General features: G+C 42.0%; 1 protein-coding gene across 3 annotated transcripts in view; it reads left to right on the forward strand.

The window, feature by feature from the left end:
- abi2a (abl-interactor 2a) overlaps window positions 1-26646 on the forward strand; it is an 88469-nt gene that overhangs the window by 57505 nt on the left and 4318 nt on the right. The window contains exons 2-9 of one of the 3 annotated variants that reach the window (XM_060930157.1): window positions 2511-2678; window positions 6286-6462; window positions 13838-13935; window positions 16240-16389; window positions 19601-19719; window positions 20093-20359; window positions 24465-24626; window positions 25055-25141. In XM_060930157.1, coding sequence (XP_060786140.1) covers window positions 2511-2678; window positions 6286-6462; window positions 13838-13935; window positions 16240-16389; window positions 19601-19719; window positions 20093-20359; window positions 24465-24626; window positions 25055-25141 — 1228 coding nt within the window. The remainder of the gene's footprint in view (window positions 1-2510; window positions 2679-6285; window positions 6463-13837; window positions 13936-16239; window positions 16390-19600; window positions 19720-20092; window positions 20360-24464; window positions 24627-25054; window positions 25142-26646) is intronic. The other 2 variants (XM_060930155.1, XM_060930156.1) reach the window with 2 other exon arrangements.

Below are 26646 nucleotides of genomic sequence, written 5' to 3' on the forward strand. Positions count from 1 at the left end.
GTATTCTCGGATTTTCGATGTTTCATCCTGGACCGTGGTCTTGACGCTCACTAGCCCTCGGCCTCCCTCTTTCCGCTTAGTGTATAGTCTCAGGGTGCTGGACTTGGGGTGGAACCCTCCATGCATGGTGAGGAGCTTTCTAGTCTTGATATCTGTGGCTTCTATCTCCTCCTTTGGCCAGTTTATGATACCAGCGGGGTATCTGATGACTGGTAGTGCGTACATGTTGATGGCTCGGACCTTGTTTTTACCATTCAGCTGACTTTTCAGGACCTGCCTTACTCTCTGGAGGTATTTGGCTGTGGTTGACTTCCTTGTGGCCTCTTCATGGTTTCCATTAGCCTGTGGGATGCCAAGGTACTTGTAGCTGTCTTGGATATCACCTATGTTGCCCTCTGGTAGGTCAATCCCTTCAGTCCGGATCATCTTGCCTCTCTTTGAGACCATCCGGCCACACTTGTCCAATCCGAATGACATCCCTATGTCATCGCTGTAGATCCGGGTGGTGTGGATCAGCGAGTCTATTTCTCGCTCATTCCTGGCATACAGCTTGATGTCATCCATGTAGAGCAGGTGGCTGATTGTTGCCCCACTACGGAATCGGTACCCGTAGCCGCTCTTCGTGATGATCTGACTGAGGGGGTTCAGGCCTATGCAGAACAGCAGTGGTGATAGCGCATCTCCTTGGTATATGCCGCACTTGATGTTGACTTGGGCAATGGGTTTTGAGTTGGCCTCTAGGGTTGTCTTCCACATTTCCATTGAGTTCTGTATGAAGGTCCTTAGGTTCCTGTTGATCTTATACAGTTCCAGACATTCCAGTATCCATGTGTGTGGCATTGAGTCGTAGGCTTTCTTGTAGTCAATCCAGGCAGTGCACAGGTTGGTCTGTCTCTTCTTACAGTCTCGGGCGACTGTTCTATCGGCCAGTAGCTGGTGCTTGGCTCCTCTGGTGTTACTGCCAATTCCTTTCTGTGCCTCGCTCATGTATTGAGCCACATGCTTACTCATTTTTGCCGCAATGATGCCTGACAGGGCCTTCCATGTTGTGCAGAGACAGGTAATTGGCCGGTAGTTGGATGGGATGGGTCCCTTCTGGGGGTCCTTCATGATTAGGACTGTCCTGCCTTGGGTTAGCCATTCTGGGTGGGTTCCATCCCTCAGCAGCTGGTTCATCTGTGCTGTTAGGCGTTCATGGAGTGCAGTTAGCTTCTTCAGCCAGTACGTATGGATCATATCGGGGCCTGGTGCTGTCCAGCTCTTCATCTTTGACACTCTTTCTTGGACGTCTGCCATTGAGATGGTTACTGGTTCTTGTTCTGGGAGGTTGCTGTGGTCAGCTCTTAGGTCCACTAACCATTGGGCATCGGTGTTGTGTGATGCCTTTCTTTCCCATATGTCTTTCCAGTATTTTTCCACCTCAGCTCTTGGTGGGTCTGACCGGTTGTTGTTCCCCTGCCATTGAGAGTACACCTTGGCTGGTTCAGTGGAGAACAGCTTGTTTATTCTCCTGGCCTCTCCTTCCTTGGTGTATCTCCTCAACCGGGTGGCCAGAGCTGTTAGTCGCTGTTTGGCAGTTTCGAGTGCCTCTGGTATGGAGAGTGAGTTGTACTTCCTGGGCGCCCCTTTATTCACCATGTTCCCTTTCTGTAGTTCAGCTAGCTGGCTAACTTCTCTCCTTGCTGCCTTTATCTTGGCCTCTAATCGTCTCTTCCATGGTGGATACTGTTTGTTATGTCCCGAGCCCACCTTGTGTCCAAGCATCTCCATGATTACTGTTGCTGTACTGTGTATCAGCTTGTTGGTCTCAGTGATGGTTCTTGTGGAGATTGTTTTCAGAGCAGCATTCACATCTACTAGTAGATCTTCTGAAGGTACTTGGCAACTCAGCTTCGGTATTCGTCGGGGGCTCCAGGTTTCCAGTTGGGTCATGATCTTCCTTCTCAGGTCAGCAGCTCTTGTGTTGAGGCTGTTAGCTGTTGGGGCTTGGTACCCAATCTCTGGTTGTGGGGATGATGACATCTCCCCGCTGACCTGTCTTCCTGGCTCCCCCTTGCCGTAGCATCGTTGTTGTATTTCATTAATCTCTAGTTGTGATAGTTGTGAGATATATATATATATATATATATATATATATATATATATATATATATATATATATATATATATATATAAAAAATAAATAAAATGTGTGTGTGTGTGTGGGAAAGTTGGCAGACATTTCAGAGTTTTTTTTTTAAATGTCCCATTCTCATCCCTGTTTAAAGAAATTGCTACGACAAATTATAAATCTACTAATAAAAATAAAGAAAAAATGTTGAATTATTGGGGGGGGATTATATTTTGTGTAGACGTTTTTAAACTGACCATGACACAAAATGTCAATGCAGTGGGGGAAGGCTTTAGTCAATATGGTACTAAAAAGTTCAGGAGAAGCGTTCACAAAAATTCTAATCGTATTGCTTTTCGAACTGACTGTTCTTTTCCTTTCTCATTGTCTTTCATTCCAGTCTCCAGATAAGCACAGAGCGCTAGAAGAAACAAAAAACTACACTACTCAGTCTCTGGCCAGTGTCGCCTACCTGATCAACACACTTGCGAATAATGTGCTGCAGATGCTGGATATCCAGGCGTCACAGCTACGCCGCATGGAATCTTCCATCAACCACATCTCACAGGTAAGCTCAGAACTCCGTCATTATGAGGTAGTGCTGCTCCAGCAGTATCCACACATCATTCATGGCCTGATAGAAAAACAAAAGGCCTAAAACGGTGCTCTACAGCAGGGGTTATTAACTGGCTGGCCACGGTGCAGATGTGGACCCAGCAGAGTGTTCTAGCACACTGAACCGTTTACCGTACTTAAATATATTGTAGATGAGCATATAGGTGGAAAAACTAGCCATAGTTCAGCAACTCTAAATATGGACCAGCTTAGATTTTGTAGCAGATCCCTTGTTCTAGCCCTTGGTTTATGAAATCACATGCATTTATGGAAATTTAGTTGAAGGCAACTTATCTGACCAGAGACTAAGTACAAGGCTAGAGGCATTAAGTCAAAAAAGGGCAGAGTTTTCACAGACTTTGATCAGTTTTTCATAGTTTACCCTTTCTGGTCTGTTTATGGAATGATGACATGGGTCGTTTAAAAAAAAATACCTTCAATAAAAGAACAAAGAAGTGTGTTTTTATTCTCGCTAAACAAATTAAGAAATGGATGCATCTGTCTAGGGTCGCTACTCAAAAGTGGTACTGTGAACATTAATTCGTTCATTTTCTATGCTGCTTATCCTTTGCGGGTTGCAAGTGGAGGCAGGGTACACCCTGGACAGGTCGCCAGTCTATCACAGGGCTAACACAAGCCTTTTTTTGCACAGGGATCCCACAATATTGCCTTAAAGCCGGAATATTGAGGGCTATTCCTTTGTGTTTACGCTGAACAAAATAAAGTCTGCATAAAGCTGTGCCAGTGTGTGTTTTTACACAGCATGACGCGTGACCCAGCAGAGCTTTGGCATCTAGGGTGACGTATAACGCATGCGTTGGAAATACAAATGTTGCTTCCAAAGCAACAATGACAGGCGAACTGAATGTTGAGGTGCTTTTGTTAGCTGTGCACGTTTATCCCACTCTTCAATCACAAGCACATTTGCTGTGTGATCAGAAATATCCTGGAGGAGAAAATGAAGAGAAGCAGGAAGCAGTTTGAAGCAGAAGAGCGCGCAGACCTTAGAGTGCCATAGACGGATGTTTAAATTCACGCTAGTCTTGGAAAGAAGAATGTGTCAAAAAAATGTCACACCCCGTTCCGCAATGCTGGACGTCCTTTTTACATAGACGTTGATCCCGCATCTGTTGCCATCAATTGTTCTGGCTCAGCAGCGGAACAACACATTTCTGTATTTGGATGTTTTACACAGAATGTGAGGCAGAAAAAAAGGGTAAGAATTCCACCTTAAAGGAGATACACAGAACCTTTTATTTTTAAATAAATTTCTGAGTGGATAGTATCGCCATCCTTGACTCTTGTATGCTGCATAAATGGGAATAAAAAATATATATTTTTGAGAGTTAAAGTTGACCACAAAGTTGGCATTGGAGCTGCCCCGCTGAGCCAGCCAGCCCTGAGTGCGTGACGTCACAGCGGGAACCGGTTTTAAGGCCGAGGCCTTTTACAGCTATAGACCAAAGTCATATAAATAAACATTTCTGGTGAAAGTAAGAAATACCGTTACCGACTCGCTCAACTAAGACTGATTTGACTTCATTGATTGTGGGTTGACTCTCATTAAAACAGGATAGGTGTTATAACTTATGCAACGTACATGTACATGCATGCATTTTCACTGATAAAACGTAAAAGGCTAATTAAATAATCAGATGAACTGAGACGATTACATTCTGAAGCAAATTAAATAATCTCATACCGGTAACTTAAACACACTGTACAAGTTACAGGTATTAATCTAAATGCAGGTAAACAACGTGGGTTTTTTTTTATCTAAATGAGAGTCGGAGCTTACCCGTCTGTGTTCTCGCTTCTTGAAGGCCGATTGTTTTGAAACAATCTGACTTTCAGTTGTTTGTTCAGTTCTCCGTTCATTTGCTTCTTCCACGTAAGGGCGAGATGGCAGCAATATCGAGTTTAGAAATCAGACGGCTGCGCCACTCATTCTGTCCATACTGTGTACTCCGCCATTACTGCTCGGCTCAGGCAATTACTAAAACCCAGGACGGAACGGGATGTCACCGGTTTTAGCAACAACCGCGGGGAGGTCACTGCCCGAGCAATATGTCCCGTCCCGTTCCGTCCCAGGTTTTACCAACAACCCTCGGCTCAAGCTCCGGGAGGACTGGTGCAACTGAACTCACTTTTAAATAAAATAAATACTTTCCATTTCTTGTTTTCTTTTTCTTTAATTGTTGGTACTGCACCCTCTTTCAATGCGGGCTTATAGCCAGCGCTCCTCAACAGATCAGAGGTCTCGTACGAGTCTTCAGTAAAATGTGCAGAGCAGAGGAGAGACCACTTCGTAGGCTCCCAATGTACCTGTGAACTTCTCACAAAACGCGTCCAAATCTTTGCAGTTTGAAAATTCTTGGGCCATGAATGCAACGTAAATCCACCTTCTGTCATGTTGCTGTACCCGCCAGCAACACATCTACGTGGCATGGCGATAAATTAGCTCAAAATGGAGGATCGGAGTTGCAGTCAGCTCTGTGTTTTAGTATAGCAGAAATGGCGATGAGACCGATAGACTTCCTGCTGCGATGTTACAGACGTCATTCACTCGGACCGCTACCTATATAAATCACTTTAATCGTAAAAATTACAATATTAGATTTATTGTTAACGCTTAAAACTATTCCTGTGCCATTCTTGAGGTCTCAAGGCATTTATAAACGAAAGTGAGTCCATGGTTCTGCGGATATGCTTTTAAACAAGCTGTGTAAAATGGGCTACAGAGAGACAGACCGCCATTCACACTCGCGTTCACGTCTATAGCCAATTTAGAGTAGCCGGTTGACCTAATCCACATGTATTTGGACTGTGGGAGAAAACTGGAACACACTGAGGAAACCCACACAGGCACGAGAAGAACATGCAAACTCCACAAAGGCCCTGTTGTGACCAGCAGGTTTGAACCAAGAACCTGTTTGCTGTGAGACAACAGTGCTAACCACTGCACCACCGTGCCGCCATGTGTAGCATCACTATGAAACCAAAGCACTTATAGCCACAGACTGTTGGTTATATTAAAACACAACTGTTGCTACGATTCAGTTATGTTGGTCGCTTTTCTGGACCTTTTGTAAGGAATTTTAGGTCACTGGACCTAATTGAATAGCCCTGCTCTAGAGCATGGCATTGTTGGCACTCTTTCAGTTCGTTGCACACAGTTAGACCGGACACCTGTGTGAGGAGGTGGCAGCAGTGACCAATTCCCTTAGCTGCCTTTTTTTTAAATTTAACAGCTGTCAACAGCATGCTATCTAACAGGATTATAAAGTGCCACACTGCTGCTTCTCTACCACACTAATCAGCTTTATCTTTTCATCAAGCCTTTTCAACACAAGCTTTTCTTGTGCATAGGGATTATACATGGCCTTGCTGCTGAATAGTGTTATGTGCAAGTGTATGTATTGATAGATTTATGGCATTACAAGAAATGTTGAAGACTTGTGTTGGACAAATTCACTGCCTCACTCTGTCCTGTGGTTTTCTGCTATGGAAGTGCTTCCAGTCTAAAGGGACATGTGTGGTGTTTTTTTGCTATCCTACAGACAGTGGATATACACAAGGAGAAGGTAGCAAGAAGGGAGATTGGCATCCTGACAACCAATAAAAACACCTCCCGCACCCACAAAATTATCGCTCCAGCCAATCCTGAGCGGCCGGTGCGCTACATACGGAAACCCATCGACTACAACGTGCTGGATGACATTGGCCATGGAGTAAAGGTACGATCACATGATACAAAAATTTAAGAGTTTTCTTGCTTGATCAGTGTGGCAGCGGGGGGGGGCGTGGCTGAGCATCGGTTTGTGAATGGAGGGCGGATTCAGGGAAGGTGAGTGGCCAAATCGCTACGCCTGTTGTCAATTTTAATGTGTGTCTCTCTTGTAGTGACGGCGCTGCATAAAAGGAGCGAGAGAGCAGAGGAGTGGTAGATTGGGACTAGAACACAACGGTGTGTGTGATTGTCCCAGTTGGGAAAGTGATGTGCTGAAAAGCAAGCAAGCACAACTTTATTCATCTCACACTTACGAAATTTCCTCTCTGCATTTAACCCATCTGAAGCAGTGAACACACACGTGAGCAGTGAGCACACACGCATACCCAAGAGCAGTGGGCAGCCATGCTAACAGTGCCCGGGGAGCAGTTGGGAGTCAGGCGTCTCGCTCAAAGGCCCCTCAGCCCAAGGTCGTCCCATATTAACCTAGCCACATGTCCTTGGACCATGGGGGAAACCGGAGCACCCGGAGGAAACCCACGCAGACACGGTGAGAACATGCAAACTCCACACAGAAAGGCACCCGCCGGCTGCTGGGCTCGAACCCGGAACCTTCTTGCTGTGAGGCGACCGTGCTAACCACTACACCACCGTGCTGCCCATAAGTGTATCCATAAGCATAAGTGTATCTACAGTGGTGCTTGAAAGTTTGTGAACCCTTTAGAATTTTCTATATTTCTGCATAAATATGACCTAAAACATCATCGGATTTTCACACAAGTCCTAAAAGTAGAGAAAGAGAACCCAGTTAAACAAATGAGACAGAAATATTATACTTGCTCATTTATTTATTGAAGAAAATGATCCAATATTACATATCTGTGAGTGGCAAAAGTATGTGAACCTTTGCTTTCAGTATCTGGTGTGACCCCCTTGTGCAGCAATAACTGCAACTAAATGTTTGCGGTAACTGTTGATCAGTCCTGCACACCGGCTTGGAGGAATTTTAGCCCATTCCCCCGTACAGAACAGCTTCAACTCTGGGATGTTGGTGGGTTTCCTCACATGAACAACTCACTTCAGGTCCTTCCACAACATTTTGATTGGATTAAGGTCAGGACTTTGACTTGGCCATTCCAAAACATTAACTTTATTCTTCTTTAACCATTCTTTGGTAGAACGACTTGTGTGCTTAGGGTCGTTGACTTGCTGCATGGCCCACCTTCTCTTGAGATTCAGTTCATGGACAGATGTCCTGACATTTTCCTTTAGAATTGGCTGGTATAATTCAGAATTCATTGTTCCATCAATGATGGCAAGCCATCCTGGCCCAGATGCAGCAAAACAGGCCCAAACCATGATACTACCACGACCATGTTTCACAGATGGGATAAGGTTCTTATGCTGGAATGCAGTGTTTTCCTTTCTCCAAACATAATGCTTCTCATTTAAACCAAAAAGTTCTATTTTGGTCTCATCTGTCCACAAAACATTTGTCCAATAGCCTTCTGGCTTGTCCACATGATCTTTAGCAGACTGTAGACAAGCAGCAATGTTCTTTTTGGAGAGCAGTGGCTTTCTCCTTGCAGCCCTGCCATGCACACCATTGTTGTTCGGTGTTTTCCTGATGGTGGACTCATGAACATTAACATTAGCCAATGTGAGAGAGGCCTTCAGTTGCTTAGAAGTTACCCTGGGGTCCTTTGTGACCTTGCTGACTATTACACGCCTTGCTCTTGGAGTGATCTTTGTTGGTCGCCCACTCCTGGGGAGGGTAACAATGGTCTTGAGTTTCCTCCATTTGTACACAGTCTGTCTGTCTGTGGATTGGTGGAGTCCAAACTCTTTAGAGATGTTTTTGTAACCTTTTCCAGCCTGATGAGCATCAACACTTTTTCTGAGGTCCTCAGAAATCTCCTTTGTTCGTGCCATGATACACTTCCACAAACATGTGTTGTGGAGATCAGACTTTGATAGATCCCTGTTCTTTAAATAAAACAGGGTGCCCACTCACACCTGATTGTCATCCCATTGATTGAAAACACCTGACTCTAATTTCACCTTCAAATTAACTGCTAATCCTAGTGGTTCACATACTTTTGCCACTCACAGATATGTAATATTGGATCATTTTCCTCAATAAATAAATGACCAAGTATAATATTTCTGTCTCATTTGTTTAACTGGGTTCTCTTTATCTACCTTTAGGACTTGTGTGAAAATCCGATGATGTTTTAGGTCATATTTATGCAGAAATATAGAAAATTCTAAAGGGTTCACAAACTTTCAAGCACCACTGTAAATGCTAACAACTGTGCTCCCGGGTTTCGGCACCACTGTAGAAGCTGCCCAGATGTGGGTGGAGCACAGAAGTACGGCAGGCTGTTAGCGTTTAGATACTTTTAAAAAAATATTTTTTAAAATTATTATTATGCTGCTTTTCAGCACACCACACACCGTTGTGTTCTAGTCCCAGTCCACGACTCCTCTGTTCTCTCACTCCTTTTATGCAGTGCCGTCACTGCAAGAGAGAGACACATTAAATTGACAACAGGTCTAGTGATTTGGCCACTCACCTTCCCTGACTCCGCCCTCCATTCACAAACCGGCGCTCGGCCACGCCCCTGCTGCCACAGATGGCTAATGATGGAAAGTCAGTTAAAGCATGACAGCGCTGTTTTCTAATTAAGAGTGGTGTTTTGCTTATACTAACCTATGTTGTTGCATAACCAAGCGTCTAAACTGTCACTAACCTGTGCTTCTGTGCTTCTCCCTGGCTTCTTTTCTCTGCTTCATTCTTGATTTAAGTGGTTGCTTAGGTTCAAGGTAAGGGCTTTATGTGGTGTGTTGTGAGCAGGTCAGCTGATTTAGGGGGGAAATGATTTCTTAAATTTGACACATGGAAGAACCTTTTTAACAACCAGGCTTTTATTTTCTTCAATGGCCTTTATCTTTGCAAATTATATATCTCAAACCAAAGTAACATTTCTGTTTTCTTCTATGTAATAAGTAAGATCACATTGAATCAGACTCCAAGTAATCAGCCTTTACCATGAGTTTGTTTGCTTTTTATTTATTTATTTATTTATTTATTTTCTTGCCCACCTTTGCTTAAAGTAAGTGAGAGAGTGCATGTTGTATATTTCATGATTCATACACTGGTACTTGTGTGCCTGTTGCCCATATGTTAAGCTGCCAAAGTGGCATAAGCTGCTTCCTGTCTCGGTGTGCCTAGATGATTATTTCCTTGCCAACACGGTGCCAATGGGAACGTTCACACTGATTTTGGATTGGTGTCAGGAAAGTGGAGTGGCAAGAGTGTGTGTGGATATGTCAGGGGCAGTTCTAGGATTGTTTTTTCATGGGGGCAAAGGGATGCAAGGTGGCCTTGTTGAGGTATTAATACGGTGGTCCAGCTTAGGACTTGCAGTACATGTACCTCATGGAGAAAAAGCAACAGCAAAAATGGCAAACAGTAAATATTTACCTTTATGATTTCTTGTTCAGGAAGCAGTCTTAATGCAACAGCATGCTAAATGTAGCAATATTAAACTATTAAAGGGGAACTGAAGTCATTTTTAAACTTGCTTTATTTCTTAATTAACGTGTAATTCAATTACGTTTTCGGTTTTATTAACCTTCTATCGTGACTCGTATTGGCATATTATATCACACTTATCGGCCTATTTGGTTTTTAGCCATGTTGAACGTAGTTCGTTTGGTCCACGGCAGGCGTCGCTTATCCACGCGATCTTCACAAGACTTGTGCGAGACTTCAAATGTGAAGTGTCAGCGCCGCCATTTCGAAAACCGTTTACACAGCGGCCAGATCGCCATATCATTCCGATTTAGATTCATTTCGAGATTTGCCAGCTTCGTCAGTGATGGAGTATCAAAGTCCTGTGCACTGTGGCGTGCGCACCTGAAGGCGCGCCATGAACAAGGCACACCTGAGCTCAATTAAAGAACTATGTGTTTGCCTATTTAAGGACTGTGCTGATGCATTTGCATTGCGAAGTATTACGATACGTATGTACGCATTACCGTGCCTTTCTACCCGATCCTCATGCCTGTTTCTCATTCTTGTCCTCGCTTAGCCTTTGATGTACTGTTTGCGCCTCGACTGACCTTTTTTTCCTGTATTCTCGTTTTTGATCTTGCCTGTTGTTTTTGGATTGTTTGCCTGTGTATATATTGTGTGTGTATTCTTCACTTTATTAAACTGTATACTTCTGCACATACATCCCCCTCCCTTTCGTACGTAACATGGAGATTATTCCATACAACTTTGAACTAACGTGGAGTAGAGAAGAGTTGGAAAGGCGACAGAATAAGGACTAGTCCTTCACGCTGGTATTTACAGGACATCATTACTGTCGCACAATTAAAACGTGCCAGATCAGGCAGCTGGTGGGTTTTCAAAATAATAAATACATATTTTATTTACCAGCTGGGAGGTGCATATGGTGAGATACCGTGACCGAGGTCTTGAAAGTACTACTGACCGAGGCCCTCTGGGCCGAGGTCACAGTATTTCACCATACGGGCCGACCTTAAGCTGGTAAATAATTATATATAACTTTTTTTTTTTTCTTTACCAAATTCTAACAGAAAACGAGAGCGCCCGAAAGGGAAAACCGAGCTGAGCCACCATTTTGAATCCTCATTCATGGCTGTAATGCAAATGGCTTCCTCCTCGGTATACAAGTGCACTTCCATGGCAGGAAAAACTACATTTTGCCACCTATTTAGTCCCCTATTTATACAAATAGGAGTCATTCAGGATTCAGCCATGTTTTTGCTCAGCGTTAGCAAGTTAGAGGTTTTTAGCTTTCTCCTGAAATGTTTTCTTTTATTTCTTCTTCCTCAGGGTAGTAAAACTCGCTTTCGCTGTGAACACTGTCGTTATCACTATCCATGATGTAAAATTAATGCTATTATGCTGAGAAATGCTGCCAAAAATTTATAAGATTTTTGATAATCTTATAAATAAATCTTATTTTTAAAAAAAAGAGAAATGTTGACAAATTCTACTATGTATGTTATTGTGAACGCGCGAGTTGCCAGAGGTCCGTAACTGGAGTCCATATCGTAGGATATGGACCCACTTGCCAGCCAATCAGAGCACAGGATTTGATGGAAACTGCACAGCTAAAAAAAAAAAAAATGCATGTATTTTTGTGATAAACACATATTGTACTGAGATCATTTCCCACATAATCCTCGCTAAGGTTTTGGACAGCACTACAAAATGGCATCCCCACTATATAGTGCCCTATATAGGGCCATCCTTTAAAAAAAAAATCCGTTTCCTGTCCACCGGGTGAGCAAAAAAATTTTCAGTCGGGAGGGAGGGATTTTTTTTTTTTTAAATATATGGATGGATAAGAAATCGCAGTGCTGTGTTTTGCTTTTTCTTTCAGTACTTTTTTATTACAAAAGCAGACACATTTAATAAAATGAGTTTAATCAACTGAAAAAAAAGTACAAAAACTTTTGTACAAAAACTTTAAGTTAGCATTTTAAATGCTGACTGCAACATTTGCAAAACTTTTACAAAGGTACTTAAAATGTCCGACACACGGACTTTTTGTAGTTCTAAATCGACCCTTAGGCCGAGTTCGGATGAAATTACACTATTAAAATGATCACTGAATTATTTGTTTTTCTGAATCTTTACTATTTTGTTGTTCGCTAGAATACCATTTTGCGATTTCACACTTAAGCGAATGTTTGAAAACTCCGGATCGCCTTCCTTCATGGTGGCTGCCATTTTTTTGTGCCGCACAGCGCATGCGCAGAACTGATTCAGTTCAGAGTGCGCACGCACTCGGCGGAGGCAGTAGTGTGTCGGAGGGAACAGAAGCAGAGATGACGCTTATTTTGTCTCCGGTAAACCAGTCTTCTCTCGTTCAATTACGTGCTGGCATCAAAAGACACCGCTGGTTGTAAATTAAACCAAACTGAGTGGTTGGAGTGTATTTTCATACACAAATGGAGAAATGTTCACGGAGTGTTTAATTGTGTAGCCCCACTGCAGACCGTTGTCGTTGTTAATTCATAGCATGCTCAGCTGCGTGAATGTGCCATGCACCGAAAATAAGAGATTTACAAGCCAGGAACGCCTCATGATGCAATACGCAAGAAAAGAAAGAAGATTTACTGCCATTTTACTTTGTATTTGAGTAAAGTGAATAAATAAATGGTCTGTAGAAAATACATTTAATCCTGGGAACTGCGTGCACAGGAGTTTTTGTGTTTACCCCCCCGGCTGGCTACTTATTTGTCATGGCTGGCTAGTATGAGCCTTAGTGGAAAGCCCTGGGAATGCGGAAATGTCAAGTTCGATTTTAGATTTATGAACCCGAAAAAAAAATGTCGAAAAACCAGCGTTAAAAAAAACGGCACTCACCCGGCCGGTGGACCGGAAACGGAACATTTTTTAATAATGGCCTAGTGATTAGAGAGCGATTTCGGACACAGGGAAAACTTCCGGCTTGATTACGTCAGCATTCAAAAGAGGGTGCGCACGTCTTTTGACAACGTTGGCAGATGTTGGTCACTTTGATTTCCGCTGTACGTTTTACTTCCATCCTACGATGTCTCGCACAGGTCTCAATGAATCTCGTTTACGGCCGTTGCTTTGACATATGGACTGATATATTACATAGCATATTTCAAACACTCATAACTTGCTATAGCAGTGACAAAATAGCTGTCAGAAATGCGTTCCTATATTTAATAAAATGAGAGAATTTTGATGATTTTAAAAAAGTTTTCCTTTAACATATTGCTAGAATGATCTGTTGATGTGTACTACGCTAACTTTTTATTTTGCGTTTTTCTTCAGAAAGCTAGTTAAATTTTCAGACTTGTTTTCTTGTTTGAAACAACTGTATATTCATTCAAGCAAGAAGTGCAACTGCCCTGAATTATGGACGTTCTAACTTGCTTGATTTTTTTTTTTTCTGTTCCGTTTCTCCTTTCCCTTGACTTTGGGCTTTCTTTTTCCTGTTGTCACCTAACTCTCACCACTTTGTATGTATGTTTGAATTTATTTTACACCCATGAAAATAAAACTAGTTTTGGAGTCATGTAAATAGCATGAGTATTTTAAAAATGAGTTAATCAGACAAAAAAATACATATTCAATCTTACCACTCAGTGATGAGTTCTCCTCCCCTTCAGCTGCCTCAGTGTGTTTTCAAAGCCCCTTCCCTAAAACTGCCCTTGAAGTATCGGTGTTTGAGAGTTTGTATGATGTATTGCATATTTAGCTGCATTAGCATGTGTATGATGATGACTTTTTGTATTTATTTATTTATTATTTTTTTAAAATATATACTTATCCTGTAATTTTATCTCTCATCTTTGTGCTTCAGGTCGGAAATCAGAGCATGAAGATGGGGGGTCTTCCTCGGACCACCCCTCCGACACAAAAACCTCCGAGCCCTCCAATGTCCGGAAAGGGAACCATAGGGTATGTGCTGTACTTCAAGAATATTTGGGTTAATAACAGGACTAGTTCTAGCTTTATTGACGAACACAAATTGTAGTCAGAGTAAACCTGTGTCGTGATGACGTTGGCACACTTGGGACCGGAACATAAAGTGTAGTGTGAGCGCAGGCCAGTGGGGGAAGGGTGTGTGTGTGTGTGTGTGTGAGAGAGTGAATGAGTGACACATTCACTCTTGGGTGCGGTACAAGGCGGTCGGTCCTAGTGTGAGTACACCCTGATTTTCATCCCTTACTCGGTTTACTATAATTATTTTAATGCTGATTATCAAGTTTTCCTTTAAAATATTTCGTCTTAAGTATGTATCTGTATTAAATATTTGTGTTTGAATTTAATTCAAATCCAATGTGTTCTGCTTTCAGGCTCCTCTTTCTCCTTCAAGTGAAAATTAAATATTACTTTGGTTTATAATCATGTACTGAAATCCCATCAGAACATTATGACTTAGACAAGCTTTATTGTCATTCAGTATGCAACGTGTACACAATGAAATTTCGTTGCAATTCGTCTCAGCACAGAATTAAATATGAAAGTTTATTTTTTTTCGCGGTGCGGTTTTCATCAAATCCTGCGCTCTGATTGGCTGGCGAGCGGGTCTGTATCCTACGGTACGGACCTCTGGCGACTCGCTCGTTCACAACAGCAACAAACATAGTAGCAATTTTTGTCAACATTTATCTTTTTTATAAGATTTATTTATAAGATTTTTATCAAAAATCTTATAAGTTTTTGCCAGCATTTCTCAGCATAATAGCATTAATTTTACAGCATGGATAGTGATAACGACAGTGTTCACAGCGAAAGCGAGTTTTACTACCCTGAGGAAGAAGAAATAAAATAAAACATTTCAGGAGAAAGCTAAAAACCTCTAACTTGCTAACGCCAAGCAAGAACATGGCTGATTGACTCCTATTTGTATAAATAGGGGACTACATAGGCGGCAAAATGTAGTTTTTTCCTGCCATGGAAGTGCACTTGTATGCTGAGGAGGAAGCAGTTTGCATTACAGCCATGAATGAGGCTTCAAAATGGTGGCTCGGCTCGGTTTTCCCTTTTGGGCGCTCTAATTTTCTGTTAGAATTTGGTGTGTGTGTGTGTGTGTATATATATATATATATATATATATATATATATATATATATATATATATATATATAATATAAATTTACCAGCTTAAGGTCGGTCCATATGGTGAAATACCGTGACCTCGGCCTTAAATACTGACCTCGGCCCAGAGGGCCTCACTCAGTACTTTCAAGACCTCGGTCACGGTATTTCACAATACAGACCTCCCAGCTGGTAAATAACATGTATGTATTAAATTATGCAGCAGCAAAAATATTATAAAGTACAATAGTATAAAGTGACCTGTGGAATTAGGAATTGTTCAAGTATAAATAAAAGTTTAGAGTTTGGATTTGGAGTTCAGCAGTCTAGTGACCTGGGGGGGAGCTGTTACAGAACCTGGTGGTCCTGCACCGAATGCTGCAGAACCTCTTTCCAGAGGTCAGACGGGAGAACAGTGCATAGTGAGAGATCACTGATGATGATGATTCTGGCTTGGGACTTGCAGCGCCGTGGTGCAATGTCCTGAATGGAAGGAAGAGAGGTCCCAATGGTTTTTCTCTGCTGTCCTCACCATTCTCCTCACATTCTTCCAGTCAGAGGCACTGCAGCCTCCACACCACACAGAGATGCAGCTGGTTAGAACACTCTCTATGGTGCTTCTGTAGAATGTAGTGAGGATGGGCGGGGCAGGAAGTGCAGACGCTGCTGTGCCTTCTTGACCAGTGACGCGGTGTTCACAGACCAGGTGAAGTTGTCCATGATGTGCACCCCCAGGAACTTGGTGCTATTGACCACCTCCACAGCCGTGGTGTTGATGAGAAGTGGAGCGTGGCTGGGCTGGTTTTTCCTGAAGTCAACAATGATCTCTTTTGGTTTTGTCCACATTCAGGATCAGGTTGTTTTCTCTGCACCAGCTGCTCCACCTCCTCTCTGTAGGCCAGGTCGTTGTTGTCCCTGATGAGGCCCACCACTGTTGTGTCGTCCGCAAACTTCACAATGTGGTTGATTTATGGGATTCTTGTCTGATTTTATGTTGCTTTTAAATACAAAGAAAAAAGTGATACAGTGGCTAATAATACCAGAACATCTAAACATTTTGCGAGCTTTGGAAAGTGCCTTAAAAAGCCTTCACTTTTTTTTTTTTTTTCTTTCTTTCTTGTTTGAAATTTATGAATCGTCATTTCTCCCTGCTCCTGACAGGAGACACTCCCCCTATAGGACACTGGAACCAGTACGCCCACCTGTGGTTCCTAATGACTATGTTCCCAGCCCGACACGCAACATGGCACCTGGGCAGCAACAGAGTCCAGTGCGCACTGCATCACTGAACCAGAGGAACCGCACGTATAGGTACCCATGCTGTCTGCCTCATGCCTGTGTGCCAATCTACCCTCTCTCTCTCTCTCTCTCTCTCTCTCTCTCTCTCTCTCTCTCTCTCTCTCTCTCTCTCTGTGTGTGTGTCTCTGTCAAAACCATCCCTTTTCTGCTGGCTAACTTGTACATGGCTTGCGCATTGTGGTTGCTCAGGTGGTAAATAAAACACACTTCAAACATTTGTGTTGTTTGCAAACAGTTTTACCTGGAGCATTCAAAAATCCAAATCCAAAATGTTCCCAGAACTGTTCCACCGGTTGTATTTAGCCACACACTAGAATATAAACAGACTATCAGTGGTGAAGTGGAGCTTCTAATGCACTGCCAGGGGAAACTGACAGAGGGACTACGTAAGGGTTCTAAGGCTGTTTGGATTCAGTAAAATGACTCATCTGTTAGGTTTTTTTTTTTTTCCCCCTGGTAGGAATTGTGAAATGAAAGACTTCTGCCTACTCCACTACTTTGCTTCCCTCTTTGAAAGCATGAGACATTTCCACTGTGTCTGAGTTTATGTAACTGTGCTTTGCCAGCTCGGTCTGTTAATGTGCCATCTGCCATGTCCACCCTCAGTGCACTCCAGAAAGATACAGCAGAGAATGCCGATAAAGGCGGATTTGCATGTTTAATCACGTTCACAGACTCTGTCCTGCATTAGCATGCGCACACGTTTTCTGATGAAGATACATACCCTCTTTAACACCTGTGGCATCGATGCATCAGTCCTCCCACTTGGTTTACATGGATGCCTCTTTACTCAGGATTCTCTATCAGAAAAAGTGCAGTTAAGTTTCCCCTCTTGCTCCTTTTTTCATGTTAGTTGCAAATGTCACAAAACATCTTGAGCGATGAGCATGAAGAAAGGATCTTCTTTATGCATCACAATGTAAACACGCCACAGAAATCCTACAGCATGATGCACAGTAACACACAGTTTCCTAGACATGGAAATGAATGAATATTCAGGAAAGGTGGGGGGAAAAAAGAATTTAAGTCAACTTTATTGTCAAATATGCTATACATGCTCGACATACAGTACAGGTGAAATATCAGTCCTCCCTGACCCACGGTGCAAACAGGCAATGCAATAAATAAAAATAGAATAATTAAAATATATATATATATCACAATATGTGTGTATATATATAATTTTATTTTTATTTATATATATATATATATATATATATATATATATATATATATAACTGCTGTCAAGTGATTAAAATATTTAATCTCGATTAATGTCGCGACTGTCAGTTAACTCACGATTAATCGCAATTTAATCACACATTTTTGTCACATGAAAAACCATTGTAATTCTCTTATCAGCATAAAGTGAATGGGCTTGCTTTGTACCAATTTTTTTTTATTATTATTATTGCAGAGCATAACACGTCTTGTCACAGCCACTGACATCCATAACTTCCATATTAGATGAGAAAACCAAGGGATGAAAAATAAAGTGCATATCACTGAAAATAAAAAAAAATTATTTTACTCTTCATTAGTTTCTTTTGAAGAGAAGTATTTGCCATAAAAGAAGAAAGAAACAGATAACAAAAATAAAAACATTCATCATACGTTCAAAAACGTTCATCATAGTGTGGCACTGTATTCTCTAATTCTCACTGCTTATAACTCTACACCTACCCGGTGGAGATGAGCTGGGAAACTAAAGACTGAAGGAACAGTATTGAAAAGTATTTTTCCAGTCTCACCTGTGAAAGGTAATCCCATGTGATCTCGTTTGGACGGTAAACCTGTTGGTACAGTTAAACGCAGCACATGAATGAGGCATCTTTATTCTCGGCTACTGTCTAGACGGTTGAAGAATCTCCACTTTGCCCCATCCAATATGGCGGCGAGGATGTTTATATGTCTATGCCTTTCTCCATCACTCACACGTACTCTTATTGAAGCAGCGCGCGACAAGCCTCAACAGGAACTACGGGTGACTCGCAGGGCCAAATTAGAATTTGCGTTAACGGCACTATTTTTTTTTAATCGCGTTAAATTGAGATCGCGTTAACTTTGACAGCACTTGTGTGTGTGTATATATATATATATATATATATATATATATATATATATATATATATATATATATATAGATAGATAGATAGATAGATATAGTGTTTAGTCTACGTCTAGTTCATATCTAGTGTTTATACTGTTTATATATATATATATATATATATATATATATATATATATATATATATAACAGTATAAACACTCTAGATATGAACTAGACGTAGACTAAACACTCATATTGGTTCAAATAACCAAACAGTTCAAGGGCATTTGAGGTATAGCAGGTAAACATGAAATAAGCAGTATAAACAAACTAGCAGCTGTTAAGATGAGGTAGTGCGGAATAGTGCAAATGAGCGAGGTAAAGTGAGATGTGCGGTCCCTGAGTTCAGTGCGTTAATGAACAATGAGATGGATATGTGTGTGTGTGTGTGTGTTGGGGGGGAAACACACACACACCTCATCAATTTTACGTCAGTCATCAAAACATAACGCTTTGCTTTGGACTTGATTGTATTGTCACTCAAAATTATAGGTCTAGCTGAAGCTCAGCCTCAATAATATGGAATCCCAGACTGTAAAAAGCTTTATCTAAAGCGGGTGATTGAACAGGCATAGATTGTGTACTAAATCTCTGATATGCGATAAGCTGAAAAGGCAAATGTTTAACTGCGTCTCTCTTATCAGTTGTGCAAAGCTTCGGGTTCATACTGGCATCTCAGCAAGTTCCCTGTCTCTTAAGAATGATGACCCTCATGCTACTCTGCTTTCCTAACACATTTCTCTACAGTTGGTACTCTAGATGGGTTTTAGATTTCCTTATCGACTATATAACAGTTGTCACAGCGGTCACGCATAAATAATAACGAAGTAAAATAGTGATGAGGACTCTAGCGCATAAGTGAAAAACTAAGAACTATTATGTTTATGGATTCATTGCTGCTTCTTAATTTATCGTGGCATGTTCGGTCATTTCTTCTGCCTTGTGAAGGCTGTTTCTTTTCTTAGCAGGACAGTGTGTGGGTTAGTGAACTTTGTCTATGTGAATTTGCCTGGGCTTACTATGTAAAATAGTTATGCTGTTTTTATACTTTTTTTGGGATTTGAACGCTGTCTGTCGGAAAAGAGGGTGTATAAGCACTTGTGTTGTCTACAGTGGGAGCAGTGGAGGCAGCCATCCCAGCAGTCGCAGCAGCAGTCGAGAAAACAGTGGGAGTGGCAGTGTGGGAGTGCCAATCGCTGTGCCCACTCCCTCTCCTCCTAATGCATTCCCAGGTAAAATGTCGTTACGTTTATACGCCCTGCTGATTATCTTATCTTGTAAACTGTTTTCAGTTAATTTGCAGAAATTACCCTTGAAATGAGCGGTCCGTATGCGAACAGACTCCAGTACTTGCTCTAATTAAGTGATCGTTTTGTGCATGCAAGTTCTTCTAGCATGCTTTTTAATTTTTCTTCTTTGTTGTGAATTTGGAGCAAGGAGAAAGAAACCCAACATAAGCAGTTTCTTAGCAGTGTTCTGCCTGATATGTTGCAATCCAACACCCTCATAATATCCCTGTAACCAAAAGACAAAGGTATAATTTCCTTCGGGGTCCTCTTTCATTATCTTTTACTGTCCACCTTTTGTCTTTTCTCAACTCCGAAGCCTCTGCGGCTGGTGCCACCAGCTGTTGTTCTGCTTCATTTAACTCCACCCAACCTTCTGCTGCCTGCTCCAAGTCTGCACCCACCCAGTCCTTAACCAACCTTACTGCTCCTGCTGAGCTTTCCCCCATGTCCCCCTCTACTGCTGAGGCTATAGCTGAAGCCTCTTCGGCTCAACCCCTTACTCCTGCTGCAGCTCCTGCCGCCTCCTCCTCTTCCTCTGCCTCTTCCTCATCATCCTCCTCTACCTCCACTACCCCTGCACCAGGTGAGTACACCCTATCAAACCTCAGCTTATATCATTCTCCATCCCTGCTTGCTTGGGCCATCGGAAACCACGATCATCTCTCAGACCGTGTTCTGATTCCATGGTGTTCAACAAACCAACACCAAATCTTTCCACGCTCCTTTTCATTTTGCCTTTCGCTCCTCTTGTGCGACAGCTGTTTTTTTTTTTTCTGTGTCCATTTTGTTTTCATTAGCACTGTGTTAAATACACCTAGCAATACCATGTTATGTAGTAATGAACTGGACTGCAGCTTTTAACAATGTACTGAGTCCTCCATTGAGAAAACCATCATCCACTAAATCGAATGTCTGCCCACTCATCCCAGTGTGAAAGCAATCCATTTAGGACTGACCTCCCATGTTGTGTCCCACAGAGTGCTGACTAGCTCACTTTCATGACCCTTCTAAACATTAACATGTAAACCTGGGCTGTTTTCTGGTCACCGCAGCATTAAATTTTTTTTTAGGCTAAAAGTGAAGGCTCTCCGATTCAAAGACCTGTTCTGTATCGTACTTCATGCTGACTACACAGGTTATCTGGTTGTAGTTATCACCTCGGTCCTAGCTTTCTCTTGATGTTAATGCATGCATGTTTATGGGCTTGTCCATGTCCTACTGGGTGATTACATTGGCTTCCATTTGTAGGCAGTTACATTATTTGTTTCATGCTACTATTTATCTAAAGGAATGATTCCCATCCCTGGTCCTCGAGTCCTTCTGCCCCACACATGTAACGTTTTCCCCTGCTTTAACACTTCCACATGGACTCAGAAAGGGCCTACTTAGAGTGGGGACAACAATAAATCTGCAGGGCATTCCTAATCCAGGGCTGGAAACCAAAGCTTTACATTAAGGTATTATGAATGTATGTGAATACCTTAAAGGAGATACGCAGAACCTTTTATTTATAAATAAATTTGAGTGGATAGTATCTCTATCCTTGACTCTTGTATGCTGCATAAATGGGAATTTAAAAAAAAGTATTTTTGAGAGTTAAAATCGACCGCAAAGTTGCATTCGAGCTGAGCCAGCCAGCCGACGCCTTTTACAGCTATAGACCAAAGTCATATAAATAAAGATTTATGGTGAAAGTAAGAAATACCGTTACCGACTTGCTCAACTAAGACTGATTTGACTTCATTGATTGTGGGTTGACTCTCGTTAAAACAGGATAGGTGTTATAACTTATGCAACGTACATGTACAGTGGTGCTTGAAAGTTTGTGAAACCTTTAGAATTTTCTATATTTCTGCATAAATATGACCTAAAACATCAGATTTTCACACAAGTCCTAAAAGTAGATAAAAAGAACCCAAATAAACAAATGAGACAAAAATATTAGACTTGGTCATTTATTTATTGAGAAAAATGATCCAATACTACATATCTGTGAGTGGCAAAAGTATGTGAACCTCTAGGATTAGCAGTTAATTTGAAGGTGAAATTAGTCAGATGTTTTCAATCCATGGGATGACAATCAGGTGTGAGTGGGCACCCTGTTTTATTTAAAGAACAGGGATCTATCAAAGTCTGATCTTCACAACACATGTTTGTGTATCATGGCACAAACAAAGGAGACTTCTGAAGACCTCAGAAAAAGCGTTGTTGATGCTCATCAGGCTAGAAAAGGTTACAAAACCATCTCTAAAGAGTTTGGACTACACCAATCCACAGGCAGACAGACTGCGTACAAATGGAGGAAATTCAAGACCATTGTTACCCTCCCCAGGAGTGGTCGACCAACAAAGATCACTCCAAGAGCAAGGCGTGTAATAGTCGGTGAGGTCACAAAGGACCCCAGGGTAACTTTTAAGCAACTGAAGGCCTCTCTCACATTGGCTAATGTTAATGTTCAGGATTCCACCATCAGGAGAACACTGAACAACAATGGCGTGCATGGCAGGGTTGCAAGGAGAAAGTCACTGCTCTCCAAAAAGAACATTGCTGCTCATCTGCAGTTTGCTAAAGATCACGTGGACAAGCCAGAAGGCTATTGGAAAAATGTTTTGTGGATGGATGAGACCAAAATAGAAATTTTTGGTTTAAATGAGAAGTGTTATGTTTGGAGAAAGGAAAACACTGCATTCCAGTGTAAGAACCTTATCCCATCTGTGAAACATGGCGGTGGTAGTATCATGGTTTGGGCCTGTTTTGCTGCATCTGGGCCAGGACGGCTTGCCATCATTGATGGAACAATGAATTCTGAATTATACCAGCCAATTCTAAAGGAAAATGTCAGGACATCTGTCCATGAACTGAATCTCAAGAGAAGGTGGGTCATGCAGCAAGTCAACGACCTTAAGCACACAAGTTGTTCTACCAAAGAATGGTTAAAGAAGAATAAAGTTAATGTTTTGGAATGGCCAAGTCAAAGTCCTGACCTTAATCCAATCGAAATGTTGTGGAAGGACCTGGAGCGAGCAGTTCATGTGAGGAAACCCACCAACATCCCAGAGTTGAAGCTGTTCTGTACGGGGGAATGGGCTAAAATTCCTCCAAGCCGGTGTGCAGGACTGATCAACAGTTACCGGAAACATTTAGTTGCAGTTATTGCTGCACAAGGGGGTCACACCAGATACTGAAAGCAAAGGTTTACATACTTTTGCCACTCACAGATATGTAATCTTGGATCATTTTCCTCAATAAATAAATGACCAAGTATAATATTTTTGTCTCATTTGTTTAACTGGGTTCTCTTTATCTACTTTTAGGACTTGTGTGAAAATCTGATGATGTTTTAGGTTATATATATGCAGAAATATAGAAAATTCTAAAGGGTTCACAAACTTTCAAGCACCACTGTACATGCATGCATTTTCACTGATAAAACGTAAAAGGCTAATTAAATAATCAGATGAACCGAGACAATCACATTCTGAAGCAAATTAAATAATCTTATACCGGTAACTTAAACACACAATACAAGTTACATGTATTAATCTAAATGCAGGTGAACAAGTGGTGTTTTTGTTGTTTTGTATCCAAATGAGAGTCGGAGCTTACCCGTCTGTGTTCTCGCTTCTTGAAGGCCGATCTTGTGGGCGATTTATTTTTGAAACAATCTGACTTTCAGTTGTTCGTTCAGTTCTCCGTCCATTTGCTTCTTCCACGTAAGGGCGAGATGGCAGCAATACCCAGTGGAGAAATCAGACGGCTGCTCCACTCATTCTCTATTTTCTCCCTACTGAGTACTCCGCCATTACTGCTTGGCTCAGGCAATTACTAAAACCCGGGACGGGGCGTCACTGGTTTTAGCAACAACCGTGGGGAGGTCACTGCCCGAGCGACATGTTCCGTCCTGGGTTTTACCAACAACCCTCGGCTCACTCCGGGAGGACTGGTGCAACTGAACTCTCTTTCCTTTAAAAAAAAAAAAACAAACTTTTTTTTTTTCCTTGTTTTCTTTAATTGTTGGTACTGCACCCTCTTTCAATATGGGCTTATAGCCAACACTCCTCAACAGATCAGAGGTCTCGTACGAGTCTTCAGTAAAACGTGCAGAGCAGAGGAGAGACCACTTCTTAGGTGCCCAGTGTGCCCGTGAACAACTCGCAAAACGTGTCTAAATCTTTGCAGTTTGAACATTCTTGGGCCATGAATGCAACGTAAATCCGCCTTCTGTTGTGTTGCTGGCGGGTGCAGCAACACATCTACGTGGCATAGCGATAAATTGGCTCAAAATGGAGGCTCGGAGTTGCAGTTAGCTCAGTGTTTTAGTATACCGGAAATGGCGATGAGACCGATAGACTTCCTGCTGTGATGTTACAGACGTCAAGGTCATTCACTCGGACTGCTACCTATATGAATCACTTTAATTGTAATAATTACTATATTAGATTTATTGTTGACGCTTAAAACTATTCCTGCGCCATTCTTGAGGTCTCAAGGCATTTATAAATGAAAGTGAGGCCATGGTTCTGCATATCTCCTTTAAGGTTGTGGCTCCTGGACACAGTGGAACTTTATGATGTTTATTTGCAATTTAATTTTTAATTTTTTTTTTTTTTTAATTCACCAGAATTAAACTCAGCAATCATCATGTGGCGCCTTTTTGTTGTCCTGTTCTTTGCTGTCTGTCAACACAGGCACTGCCCCTCAGTTCTACAGTATGAACAGGCCTGTAACTAGACAGATCACGCCCCCTGTTGGTGGCTCTCTGCCTTACCGCCGCCCACCCTCTGTCAGCAGCCAGTCCACTATGCCTCCCAGCCAGCAGAACGGAGGACCATACTACAACCAGGGACAAGGTAGGGGGTTTCCAGTCTAAGGAAAACTATTCAGTGAACACATCCATGGCACTGTGCACTCTCTGCTGGTCACTGCAGTAGGCACTTGATCATGTGAGAAGCCTTTAGATTCAGAAACATTTACCTCTTCACCCATTTAACTTCACTTATTCTCAGCCAAGCTATGCACACGATACAACATAGGATCTCGCTGTAGTTCTTTGGTTGGTGTGGACTGCAACTGTCTGTGTGTTTGAGTTCTAATTATTTCATACACGTTTGTCCGCACACTAAAATAACTACCTATTCTTTCTCCTGTGTGTCTGATCTTCACTTGTCCTTCATCTGATGTGGTTTATCACCCGCCACACTCTGGCCCTTGCTTTGTTTCATACACTTGCTCTACCTTTGTCTGTCTCTTTCCTCCCTGTCTGGTGTGTGTGCTGAAGCCTCAGTGGCACCCCCTCCCCCCTCCATCCTGCAGATTACTCCTCAGCTCCCTCTCACTGGCTTCGTGGCTCGAGTTCAGGAGACCAGTAAGTGGCTTTGAGCTTCACTGTTGTGCAGATCCTTTTAAACTCTCCAACAGTCCAGCCTTTTTTTTTTTTTCCTGCTTCACAGAGATCAGAGTTGTTCCTCTGTCTGTCAAAAAAGGACGAAAATATATATACACGTTTGCTTTATCTGTTGACCCCAGGAACACCCGTGCTGCTGGTGTATTGATTTGTCATTTATGGTATTGCTGTCTGCATGTGTATCTGTGTGCATTCTTGAAGCATGTGATTATACCCACAACAAATGTAGATTTGTTGTCCTTCTGTTAGAACTACTCTTGTATCTCCTGCATGGATAAGCTTGCATGGCATTTCTGTTTTTAAAACACTCTTAAGCTGCTTTTACACAAGCAGCAGGAACAAGTTGCACCCGGAACAAGTTGTGCCCACTTCCCTTCGTGTTTACACGCTCACACACTATCAGTGGCAAACCGGAGGTTAGACAGGTGAACAGAAACGTGCGCGTGCGCAAATCATTGATCAGAAGCTTGTTTTTAACTTGCTTTGTCATCTTGCTACTCGTTTCTGTTTAAATATTCAGCGATTCGGCGGTTTTGTCCAGATGATAAATGATCCAGATGAACGCTACCGCACACGTGTAAGCCCTCCTACTTGCTACCAATTGTGTTTTACGGCTGGGCGATATGGAGAAAAAAAAAATCTCGATATACGATATATATCTCGATATCTATGCAGGAAAAACAACCCCCAAAAAACAGACACACCAAATTCAGCAAGGTGTTTTTTTTTTTTTTTTTTTTTTTTTTAATTATTATTGAAGTGCAAACAGGTAGGCAGCCAAGTGCCTAGAGGTAGACAGGTACTAGTAACAAAGTGCTTGTGCACCATTTTTAACATGAATTATCAAACCAAGGAAGTAGTGTATTGCCTTATTTTAATTACAAACATAAAACCTGAGGGTAGGCAGTTCTTATAAAGTGCGTCTTAAACATTTAAGTAACAAAAAAACCCCATCATTTCATAAATATTAATTTGACTTATAGAAATAATACATATTGCCTTCCTTTTCCTTAAAAACAAAACTCATCTCACCGCATTAACTATCAGCCTGGCACACTCCTCGTACAAAAGTTTGTGGCGTACCTGTAAATGGTTGAACAGGTTCGTGGTGCTCGACGCTTTGGTTGCCACCAATTTCTTGCATTCCCGGCAGTAGACCTCTTTCTGTTGTTCATCCGACGGTTTAAAACCAAAATATCTCCATATAATGGAGCCATTTGTCCTTTTTTTTGGTACGAGTTCTGCCGCCTCCGGGCTTTCTGTGGGCGCCGCCATGTTGAACGAGTTAACACGCCGCCTACACGCGAGGGGAGGGGGTACAAACACAAGAAGGAGGCGGGGCGGGCAGCACCATAGCACAGTGAAGGAAATTAAGCACAGTGGCGAAATCATATTAATTTAGAGCATTATCTCGATATACACGATATGCCAAAATCTTTTTCGTGTTCATAAAACATATCGATATA

This window comes from Neoarius graeffei, chromosome 9 (genome assembly GCF_027579695.1).
Source record: "Neoarius graeffei isolate fNeoGra1 chromosome 9, fNeoGra1.pri, whole genome shotgun sequence".
Classification (NCBI taxonomy): Eukaryota; Metazoa; Chordata; class Actinopteri; order Siluriformes; family Ariidae; genus Neoarius; species Neoarius graeffei.